Source organism: Globicephala melas, chromosome 10 (genome assembly GCF_963455315.2).
Source record: "Globicephala melas chromosome 10, mGloMel1.2, whole genome shotgun sequence".
NCBI lineage: Eukaryota > Metazoa > Chordata > Mammalia > Artiodactyla > Delphinidae > Globicephala > Globicephala melas.
The window spans coordinates 66,899,256-66,911,436 of NC_083323.1; the positions used below are offsets into that span (position 1 = coordinate 66,899,256).

The window sequence follows — 12,181 nt, forward strand, 5'->3', positions numbered from 1 at the left end:
GACCTCACCTGGCAGCCTAGTAGGCTCCCATTCCCACGTTGGAGGGGAAATCACCCTCTGCTCTTCTCCTGCTCCTCCCAGAGGGCCCCTCCCACCTGCCTCTTCTGTTCTCCCCTCGGCCTCCTTCCTATGCCCCCAAAGACCCATGCGACCTGGAGGGGGCTTTGGAGGGCAGGGGATTGGCCTGGGAGCTCAGCAGGCTCCTTGGACCTGAGTGGGTGAGTCAAACGCCCTAGGCTCCTTTCCCACTTCCTGGAGGGCCCCTGCTGCAGGCTTCTCCCATCTGCGTCTCCTGATCTCCCTGGCCTCCCTCCTATGCCCCCAGGACCCACGCAGCATGGATGGGGCTTGGAGGGGAGGTATTGGCTTGGGAGCTCAGCAGGCTCCCTGCCCAAGTTGGCCAGGCAATCATCCTCAGCTCCTCTCCCCCTCTTCCCAGCGAGTTCCTTCCACCTGCCTCTCCTGATCTCCCTGACCTCAAGGGCATCAATCCTGTCTGACCTCCACCTCTCCTCCCCACTCAGTCCCCCTATGTCCTACCGGTTCACCTTGGGCTTCCTCCCATCTCCTTGGGCATGAGAGTCCCCTACCAGTGGTGGCAGGCACCCTAGCTGTGGGGAGAAGCTAACTCTGCGTTTTCCCACACTGCCATCTTGACTCTGCCTCTAGGCCATTATTTCTTGAAATACTTTTTTTGCTATTGAACTCTTTTTCCTCTCCTGGGACCCTAATAGCATTAAGGTTATTTTGATTTTGTCTCATAGATTTCTGTTGCTATATTCACTTAAAAATAAGCAACAACAACAACAAAAACAGTATAAAAGCAAAAACAGGAATCAACCAAACAAAAAACACTCTCTGTTGTTCAGATTGGATCATTTCAATTGATCTGTCTTCAAGCTCACTGACTCTTTCCTCTGTTATCTCCATTCTGCTATGGAGCCCATTCTAATGAGTTATTAAATTTCAGTTATTATGCTTTCCAGTTCTAAAATTTCCACTTTGTTCTTTCTTTATATCTTCTATTTAGTTGCTGCTACTTCCTATCTTTTTATTTGTTTCAAGAGTGTTTGCCCTTGTTTTATGGAGTATTTTTATAATAGCTTTTTAAATGTCTTTTTCAGATAGTTACAACATCGTTGTCATCCTGGCATTGGTATCCGTTGATTTCATTTTTCTTACGTAAGTTGAAGTTTCCCTGGTTTTCACCATGCCAAATAATTTCAGATTATATCTTGAACATTTGAATATGGTAAGTACTGTGAATTTTAAGTACCAGGGAGAATGTCAATTTTTTTTTTAAAAGCAGGCAATTGGCACAGTTGGGTTTAGACTGTCAGTTTTGACTAGCCTTCTTTGGAGAGATTTCAAAGACTTTGTAGTGTATTTAGATTTATCTCATGTGCGTACCACCCAGAGGCAGTCTGTGACTTGGGTGATGGTGTATTTCTTAGAATTACTCACTGTCACTGTGGTGGTACTTCAAACTCTGGTCTTCTTTCTCAATTTGCCTGCTACTACTTAATTTTCAGAGTCTTCAAATACTCCATGCATTCTGTCCAGGTTTGGTAGCATTAAGTGGGAGAGAGAGGCTGGGGTGTGCTTATTCCATCTCACCCAGGATTAGATTCTCATGCATGCTTTAATTCTTGAAAGCTTTTCACTCTTATTTGTTTAAATATTTCCAATAACACTATCTACTTCCATTCTCTCTAGTCTCTTATTTTACATCTCTAAGTAATTGTGTTTGGGTCTTCTAATTGTAACACTGTTCACATTTTCCATCTTTGTATCATTCTTGCAAGATCTTTTTCAATAATATCTTCAGATCTCACTTTTTATTCCCAGGTTTTTTTGTTCTCTAATTTTCAGCTCTATTTTATCTGCTGCTTTTTCTTTTTCTTTTTTTTTTTTTACATCTTTATTGGAGTATAATTGCTTTACAATGGTGTGTTAATTTCTGCTTTATAAGAAAGTGAATCAGTTATACATATACATATGTTCCCATATCTCTTCCCTCTTGTGTCTCCCTCCCTCTCACCCTCCCTATCCCACCCCTCTAGGTGGTCACAAAATACCGAGCTGATCTCCCTGTGCTATGCGGCTGCTTCCCACTAGCTATTTTACGTTTGGTAGTGTATATATGTCCATGCCACTCTCTCTCTTTGTCACAGCTTACCCTTCTCCCTCCCCATATCCTCAAGTCCATTCTCTAGTAGGTCTGTGTCTTTATTCCTGTCTTACCCCTAAGTTCTTCATGACATTTTTGTTTCCCTTAAATTCCATATATATGTGTTAGCATACAGTATTTGTCTTTCTCTTTCTGACTTACTTCACTCTGTATGACAAACTCTAGGTCCATCCACTTCATTACAAATAGTTCAATTTTGTTTCTTTTTATTGCTGAGTAATATTCCATTATATATATGTGCCACATCTTCTTTATCCATTCATCCAATGATGGACACTTAGGTTGTTTCCATCTCTGGGCTATTGTAAATAGAGCTGCAATGAACATTTTGGTACATGACTCTTTTTGAATTATGGTTTTCTCAGGGTATATGCCCAGTAGTGGGATTGCTGAGTCATATGGTAGTTCTATTTGTAGTTTTTTAAGGAACCTCCATACTGTTCTCCATAGTGGCTGTACCAATTCACATTCCCACTTATCTGCTGCTTTTTCTAGCCAGTGTTTAAAAAAATTTTTTTTTAAATATGCTTTTTTGTCTAGAAGTTCTATTTGGTTTCCTTTGAAATCTGCCTAATATTTCCTCATACAGTTCTGTTCCTTCATTATTTTTTTCTATTCCTTAAAAAACTCCAGTCATTTAAAACATATTTTTAAATACTTTTTGATCATGTTTCTCTGATATTCTGAGTTCATGAGATTCTAATTCTCTTTTTTTTGTGGTAAGTTTGTCTCCTGACTCATTTTCATGGTATTTTACTTCAGTGCAATTTATTATTGCTATTGATATTATTGTTATTATTTAATTGTGATTATATCTTCATCAGAATTTTTTCTCTTATATGCCAGAAGTTGTGGAAGCTCCCTTAATGGGATTTTTACATTTGCTTCTTCAGGAGACTCTAGGGGTTTTATTCTAATTTCTGATTTTATAATTTCTTATACCAGTGCAGATGTAATTTTGGACCATCTGCTTATAAGTGCCAAGGCTTGAGATTTGACATTTATTACAGGTGACTTTGTTTTCCACCTATGGTCATGTGCAGCTGGCAAGCATTCTTGTCAATTCTTGGGCCAATTTGTGCAAAATATATGTGTAATATAATCATTCATATCTCCCTATTTTTATTGGAGGGATCAGTAACATCTTCACATCTTCTGGCTTTGGCCATAATTTATTGTTTCCAGTTCTTGTGTGGATGGTAAAATCCTACCCCATTGTCTTAAGGCCCCTACTGTGTCCGAAACCCTGTGTCCTACCCTCTCCCAATCATTGAATGAGTTACTCTTTTGTCTGCCAATTTTCAGCTATCTCTGCTTTCCCCTAGCATCTGGAATTTTTTTTCTTTCATTTTTTATGTAAAGTTCATCTATGAATAAAAAAATCTTGAAAATTTTATTTAGCTTTGTGATGTATTTATGAATAGAAGAGGATTCTTTCAGGGTCAGTAGAGTCTACCATTTTGACTGAACTTTACGTGGTTAGTATTTATATTAGTTTTCTGTGAATGCTGAAACGAATTACCACAAATTTAGTGATTAAAACAACAGAAATTTATTATCTTACAGTTCTGTAGTTCAGAAGTCTAAAACGGATTTCACTGGGCTAAAATCAAGGTATTGGCAAGGTAGTATTCCTTTGTGTGTGTGTGTGTGTGCGTGTGCGTGTGTGTGTGCGTGTGTGTGTGTATGTGTGTGTGTGTTGGGGGAGAGAGCATTATTATGCCTATCACAATGATTGAAAGCAAAAATTTTAACATTGTATAAAGGATGTGTTTAATACAGGAGACAATCACAACTTAAAGGGGTGAGGATAAAGGGAACAATAAAATTTCTACGTTCCAATTCAAGAAGTAACACATGGACTTTAGAGTAGATGGTGAAAAGTATGTATATTGTATTCCCTACAACAGCAATTTAAAAAGCTACACAAAATGGAGCTTTCTTGGTGGCACAGTGGTTGAGAGTCCGCCTACCGATGCAGGGGACGCGGGTTCGTGCCCCGGTCCGGGAGAGTCCCACATGCCGCGGAGCGGCTGGGCCCGTGAGCCATGGCCGCTGAGCCTGCGTGTCCGGAGCCTGTGCTCCGCAGCGGGAGAGGCCACAGCAGTGAGAGGCCCGATTACCGCAAAAAAAAAAAAAAAGCTACACCAAATGATATAGTTATAAGACATATAGATAAAATGGAATATTAAAAATACTGGCATTTAGTGGGTAAAGACCAGGGATGCTTTTAATCATCCTACAAGGCACAGGACAGTCCTAACAAAGAGCTATCCAACCTTAAAATGTCAATAGCTCTAAGGTTGAGAACCTCTGCCCTAAATAATACAATGATACACCTTTATTATGATTTTCTAAAGCTTTGCATTTCCATTTTATGGAAACAGCTCTTCTCTGTACTCATATTTTAATGGTTTCCATAAATTTAATTAGGTCACATATTTACTATAGCAGGTTCAACTGGATTAATTCTGGATACAAAATACCACTCTTCTGGAGGGAGCATAAGCACGTGTGACAAGTTTACTAACCCCCAGCTTTCAGCATGTCATAGGTGAGAGTCAGAGATTGGCGAGTACCCCTGATTCTATGATTTGGTTGAGTGCGAGTAGGATAGGAGAACGTCTATATGTAAATATGTGTGCATATGTATATTTACTTTTCCCTCTCATTTTATGTTTCAATTTTTAATGTAACTTTTGTAGATACTTATTACAATTCATTATTTTGGTTGTACTTCTATAGAAAGATTTTTAATTTCATGGTGAATGATTTCCTTTGAATTAATTCAATTCAATTACATTAATTTCATTTTGTGTAGTTTTGCAAATTTACAAAGTTACATAAAACAGTATTTCATCACATATATGTACTGGAATATTTCTCAAAGTTTACAAAATTACAGATAGAATCAAATGGGAAAACTGACAAGGAGAGATCATTAAAACTTAATTCGGAAAAGCTTACAGATTCTGATTTTTTCCCTTAAACATTCCAAGGACAGAGCTAAATATGTTCCCCTCATCCCATTATGGTATAACATAGTACATATTGCTCTACTGGAGCCTCAGACTCTACCCAGTAGGTATTTTGGTAACTAGCTGGGTAGGATCCTTTTGGAGAATTCAGAATCTACTTGTTTGGATGGAAAGTTAAGAAACTCAGTTGATCTTTGTACAGATTAACAATTTAGTCGCTTTTGAAACTTACTTTTTCAGTATGGGACTTTAATGTCATTATTCAAAATTTACCTCAAAATTTAAGGGCTATAGAATACTATACGCTGTTAACCTCAAGTATACTTTTGCCTGCTGAGAATTAGATCTCAAATGACCTCACTGTTACGGTTTCGGTGCATATGGTGAAGGGTGGGTAGAGCCTGCATGAGTGTGGTCAACGATGGGGTGGCTCTTCTCTCTTGCCCAGGCTCTGTAGTCGTCTTCTGCTCGTTTCTCTGCCCCTCGGCCCCATCGCCCGTGTGTGTCATTATCTATCGATCATCTATCTATCTATCTATCTATCTATCTATCTATCTATCTATCTATCTATCTATCTATCTATCTATCTATCATCACCTTTTATCTCTTCTTTTCGGGATGGGCAGGCACGCTGACTCTGTTGGCCTTGCCTCCTGCTGTCCTGGAGAACCAGAGCCCGGGTCTGGGCGCTGTGTTTGGCAGGGGGCGCGCGAGGTCCCGGCGCTGTCCAGCAGTTCCTGGCTAAGTTCTCCACTGCGCTCTCTGCACTGGGGAAGCTCTCCAGCGCCCCGCCCCGGCTAGGGAACCTCTCCCGCAGAGCTCCCAGGGCTTCCCAGGCTCGCCACCCGTCTCCGTCAGTTTCTCTCTACTTCCAGCCCCACCACGGGAGTCTAGCTTGCCTTCGCAGTCTTCCTCCACAACCCCCCCGAGAGGGAGTCCCCTCTCTAGTCCCCGAGGTTGCGCGACTGTATGCGGGCTTCCCGCCTTTGCCTAAAGGGCGGGCGAGTGCGTCTCCTTCTAGCCTCGCCTTCTGCGATTGGGTGATCCTTTCTCTCTCAGTCTTTCTAGACAGGCGCCCGAAATCTCGGGGTGAGAGCAAAGACCGCCCATCAACTTAGCACCTTGAAATAGAATCTTTCGATCCCGAAGGAGGTTGGCGTTGCCGGGGTCGGCGGGAGAGGAAGAAGGAGGGCGGAGGCTGCAACGGCTCCGGGGCTCGCTAGACGGGGCTTGGAGACCGAGGAGCCCGTGCGGGAGAGGGACACGGGGCGCGGGGCCTCGCCCTCGGGCTCCCTCCCTTCTTCCTCTCTCCCCGCCTCCCGGCCCGCCCCTCCCTCTCCGAAGAGCCGTCTCTCCTCCGCGTGTCTCCGAGCGCTCTCTCCATTGTCTCTGCCTTTACAACAGGTTCGGGCGGGGGTGAAGACAGGCGGGTGCGGGGCCGCCCCAGCCCCGGCTTTCTTGGGGCGGCCTTCCTTCCTCCGGGTGTGAGTGCCTTCGGCTGCTTTGATTCGGCTCCGGAGCTAATTCCCCGGCGGAGCAGCCCCCGGCGAGTCCGACCCCTCCCTCAGGGCCGCCTCCCAGCCCGCGCCCCGCCGCCTGGGTCTGCGTGTGGGAATGATGTGCGCGTTGGAGGGTCTAAGTTCTTCACGCGCCTGGGGGGTCCTCCCTTTTTTTTCTTAGGCAACCAAATCGTACTCCTCTTAACTAATCAGTAAATCCAAGGCAGCGGCAGGAAAGACAAACGCTGTCTTTCCCGCTTGATTCCAAGAACCTCCTCGATTTTTATTTTTAAAGAGGGAGACGATGGACTGAGCAGATCCACACCATGGAGTCTCGGGTCTTACTGAGAACATTCTGTTTGCTCTTCGGTCTCGGAGCAGGTGAGTGGCCTCAGAGCTGGGGCGGGAGAAGGGATGGCCCCCGCCTCTGGGCAGCCCGAGCTGCCTGGGGACGCCTCGCTCTTCCTCCACCTGAAGTAGGTCTGGAGTGGGAAGCTTGGAGTAGGGGGTGGGTTTGGATTTGGATGTTTTTCTGTGCTTGTCTTGGAGACAGCAGGGCGGGTCACACCCCTAGTCCAGGGTCTGAGGGCCAAGGGGAACTTTGCACCGAGAGGGGTTTAAAGTAGGTCACGGAAATGGGACTGGGTGCTCTGCTCTTTAAATCTCGATTGCTGATCTCAGGTAAGGCAGCGGAGGGAGTCGCCTCTTGTCAGTTTCCAATATTGTCTCTAAGACGCGGTTCTTTGCTGCCTTGGAGGAAGAGACTTATATTTTGACGGAGGTTTTTCTTTCTTTCCTCCTCCCTCCCCCACTCCCACCAGTCTGGGGGCTTGGTGTGGACCCCTCCCAACAGATTGACGTCTTAACGGAGTTAGGACTTGGGGAGTCCACGACCGGAGTGCGCCAGGTCCCCGGGCTACATAATGGGACGAAAGCCTTTCTTTTTCAAGGTAAGAGGCGCGTGCTCAGTCCCCAGTGTGGTTTCAGTTCGGATAACCCCGGGAGGAGCTGGCCTGACCGCTCTTCCTAACTTCTGTTTTGCCTCATGGATGACATCTGAGCTGAGATGTGGAGGGGTCAGTGTGAAATACACACACCTTCCATCTCTTTTTAAGTGGCTTGGTTTCTCTCTTCCCCCGCCCCCTCCTCTTTCTTACTTTGTACTCTTGCCAGTTCTAATGGATAGTCCCTTAATTACTGTACAGAAACTCCGATGGCAGATGGTTGATTTTGGAGTCTGAGTAACAATGAATTATAACACAAACGCCTCATTTGGGTGAAATTGATTTAGGTAGGGAATAGGGTAGCTTAATCTTAGTTAAGACACTGATCTCTGAAAGTTTCAAGTACAGTGGTGCCCAGTTGCAGAGGAATTTCTTTATGTGGGTAGCTTTGTGGAAAAATTAATATCTTTCAATAGTTTTAACTACTGTATGTCACAAACACACTATATTTGAGACAGGATTCCTCATTGAAAGATAATGATTCTTCTCCATCAATGATAGGAGAAAGGAAATAATATTCTCTTAAAAATTATTTTGAAAATATTTCAAATAAATGTTAATTCAAAAGTATACTTTGTCTCACCATTAATCACGTACTTAGGATTTTTAAACTTTTCTTTTGAAGTCAGTGGACTTTGGCTATGCACAAGTGTCTACATTTAAATTTATATTTAGGTGTGTTATGTAGTCAGAGCAAATTCCAATGCATCGATCCTTCAGCTTTGATTTACCAACCTTTTTGAAGACTGCTTGGTTTGTGGGAAGGTGCTGTAGCATGAGCTTCTAAAAGGTAGCTAAACACATACAGAAAGACTAGTTTCACATATGGTAAAGTACAGATGAAGGCAAAAGAGAAATGGAATTTGGTTTAACATATTTGATGGACTGACTAAAGTATCTTCTCCCCACCCCACCCAGTTTTTCTTTTGTGATTTCGGTGCTGTGGCTTCAAAAAAAGTGCAACTCATAATTACTAAAGAGTTGGATATGCAAAATAAAACCACTTCAGCAAATTTGCCACCAAGAAATAGGCATAAAATAAAACTTGAGTGTTTCTGTAGTGGTGTTGTTGCGTGGTATAGCCAGTATGTGTCACCATGGACAGTAACACCAAAGCTTACAGTTGGAAAAGGAGGAAATTGACATGTGTTGCATTTATTTAAAGCAAGTTTACTCTTACAATAAGTTAAATGCAATTTTCTGTTTTAGTTATGGTGAGCCCACTAAATGCTGTTATTGTGAGGGATATTCGTGATAATATTTTATTTACTTAAAGTTCTTTTTTTTGGTGGGGAGTGGGGGTGTGATTTGGATATTGACTCCTTTAAAAACAATGACCAAATCTAATAAAGGAAATAAGACTTAGACCGTCAGCAAAATTCACAGAGCAGAATAAAAGTGTCATTAGAGTTAAGCTTCTGTTTTTCTCTTTTTCTTCTTCTCCTTTTTTTTCAATCTCTGAGTTTTCAATCCCTGTGAGCTGGAAACAAAATTACTTCAGGGCTGCCAATTTGATTAAGTGGAAAGCTTTACAGAAGCTAAAGCTCCTGATAAACAAATGGCGTTGAAGTGCCCTTAAAATTTCCAAAGGTCCTTTAAATTATATTGGTGTTCTTCGTGTCTTTCTCTGAAGACCGCCTGAGCTGTCACAAATAGAAACCTTCAGGACTGTGCATTTTATGTTCTGATGCTAGACAATTTCTAGGAAATAGTCTCAAGGCACCAATATCTTCTCCTGGTTAAATTTTTATAAGAAATGTTTAGGATTCATTTTTATTTAAATTGCCAGTTCTTCACGGTAGGCATTGTGTTGTGAATGAATTGGCCATACTTACTACGTATCAGTGCACACCGATGAATTGTTTTGTTTCCTTGTTGGTACCAAGCACAATATTTAGACAGAGTAAATGCCTGACAAATATAGTGTACGAGATTTGGAGGTGTAAAGTTTTATTTCATGCCAAATTATGCACCTTATTTCATATAGCCAATCAATCAGCAAGTATTTGCTACCTGCTGTGTTCTCAGTAGGCATGTATTACTGATGTGTTTATTATGCTCTAATGATTTCTCTGATTCTCAGATTTAGATTATAAAATTGACAATAGGTAGACCTTTGGCCCTGCTTGATCGTTTTGCATTACCTTGGAAAGGTCTTTTCTCTGCTATTAGAATGTGGAAACTGTTTTTAAGAAGTCAGTTCTGGGCTTTGCTGGGATTACATGGATTTTAGAGAGACAAAAGCTTTCAGCCTCTGAAGATTTTATGGATTCGCTTTATAGTGAATTGAGGGTGCGGCGGATATTTTTGTATAGTCTTCAAAATGGCATAGCAGGAATAGTAACACGTTACAAACCTGTGAGGTGCTCTCAGATTTCACATAAACCTATCAGATATGTTACTTTGTGCTATCAGATATGTTCCAAATAGATGCAAGAACTTTTTGAACCATCAAATCTCTCTATATTCTTTTGTCTCTTATCTTTAAATTAAAGAAATCTCAACATATAATTTCCCAATGATTTTTGCTCATTTAATATTGCTTCTCCATTTAGCTAGTTCATTCTTCTCTTTATTGTTTTTTTAATATGCTTATAATTCAGTACTTTTAGAAACTAAATAGTTTTTGTAAATTATTGTGCACTAAGAATCTACTAGTACTTAATAACTATTATATTCATTACATATGTATAATAAAAGCAAGTAGAAATGTATTTCAAAGTCATACCTGATTTTTGTCATATATAGCATCACTAAAATTGTTTTGTTGTTGTTGAAATTTGGTTTACAGTTGCTTTGGGAATTGAAGTAATAAGATGCTAAATTAGATCATCTTTTGATACATGTGGCTTTTGATCTGTGCCAATTATACTTTTCAAAAGAAAAAAGTGACCAGGCAACAGTTTGGAATCTATATCAAGATCTTCCATGTATTTCTAGCTACAGTCTGACTGATAGACACAAAAATACACTTATGGTTTTAAAAAATAGAGGACCAGGTTCTGACAGTCAAAAGACCTATGAAAGGTGGTAAAGAATTCTGAAATGTTAAGGGCTACTGCAATTATAAATAGAATTCTACCAACCTTGTTTAAAGTCTAGGGAATATTCTTCCAGATAATGATTATAATAATCTTTCCTGTTTATACATGAGACACCAAGAATGAGAGAATACAGAAGCATAGTTCTAGGACTTTCTAACATGATTTTTAGATCTTTGGTTTTAACATTTTGTCTGGCCAGGTTCCCAAACTAGATAGTTTCCTCTGTTGGTTTAATAAAGTTTCTTCTAAGGTGTTCACAGATTTTATAATGTCACTAATCCCCACGAGAGAAGTAGATAAAATCAAAGCATTTTTTTCCCCCGAGTTGGTCATTGGCAAATAAATATTTAGTAATTATTTTTAAAGAACTTTAAGATGTTAAAGGAAAAAAAATGTTCACAAGTCTACCTTATGCCAGTATTTGAAAACAGGAATGAAATTGGGCATTTGGTGGTGAGTCATTGGCTTGACTAGGCAACGGTAACTGCATTAAGGAAAGTGAGGTGGCAGTGAGTACTTTTCTTCAGTATGAAGATCAGAGAGTCTCTGTGGACTTAGAGACAATGGTCATTTTGATGCCGCATTAGAATAGAATAACACAATGACTGTGGGCTTTGAAGAGATGGGCTTTGAAACCAGTTAGACCCAAGTGGAATTTCATTAGTTGTGTTTCTATGGTGAAGTTACTTAATTTCTATGAGCTTCAGTACCCTAAATTATAAAATTGGTGTTATGAAGAATTTTTTTGTGCACCTATTCTGCTAGGTGTTAGGCCTATAACAAATGAAATTAGAACTTTACTTTCATAGTGCCTTAAAAATAGTCATTAAACAAACAATTACACAGATAATAATTTCATCACTGTTAAGATAAATGATATGAAGAGAAGCTAAGGATGTAATGGGAATCTACATTCTTGTTTAGGGAGTCACAGGATCAAGGAAACTGCCTTTGAAGGAGAGTCATTTAAGCTGATAGCCAAAGGATACATAAGAGTAGTCTGGGGAAGAGGCGCTGTGGGGATTCAGAAAGGAAGAGTAACACAGGCAAAGGAAATAGCATGAGCAAAGATCCTGACCTGAAATGAGCATGGTGCACTTGAGAAAATGGAAGAAATCCAGAGTAGTGGAAATGTCAGTGTTATGATATGAAATGAAGCAAACAAAGAAAGCACGGATCAGTTTACACAGTAGATCATATTTATACAGAAGAATTGAAAATTTATCATTATACAATATATACTGTGGTGGGCAGAATAATAGTCCCTCAAAGATGTTCACATCCTAAGCCTAGGAACGGAGAATATGTTGTGTCACATGTCAAGGGGGAATTAAGGTTGCAAATCTTGGATGATCTGGGTAGGCCTCATGTAATCACAAAGGTCCTTTAAATCTGGAAGAGGGAGGTAGAAGAGTCAGCGTCAGAGTGATGCAAAGAAGAATGACTAGACCTGCCATTCATTGCT

General features: G+C 40.9%; 1 protein-coding gene across 2 annotated transcripts in view; it reads left to right on the forward strand.

Moving 5' to 3' along the window:
* Positions 1 to 6,239: 6,239 nt before the first annotated feature.
* NELL2 (neural EGFL like 2) overlaps positions 6,240 to 12,181 on the forward strand; it is a 378,238-nt gene continuing 372,296 nt past the window's right edge. Inside the window, exons 1-3 of one of the 2 annotated variants that reach the window (XM_060305603.1) lie at positions 6,240 to 6,258; positions 6,964 to 7,049; positions 7,490 to 7,618. In XM_060305603.1, coding sequence (XP_060161586.1) covers positions 6,995 to 7,049; positions 7,490 to 7,618 — 184 coding nt within the window. In that variant the 5' untranslated portion in view covers positions 6,240 to 6,258; positions 6,964 to 6,994. Of the gene's footprint in view, positions 6,259 to 6,316; positions 6,574 to 6,963; positions 7,050 to 7,489; positions 7,619 to 12,181 lie in introns of those variants that run through there. The other variant, XM_030835328.2, reaches the window with a different exon arrangement.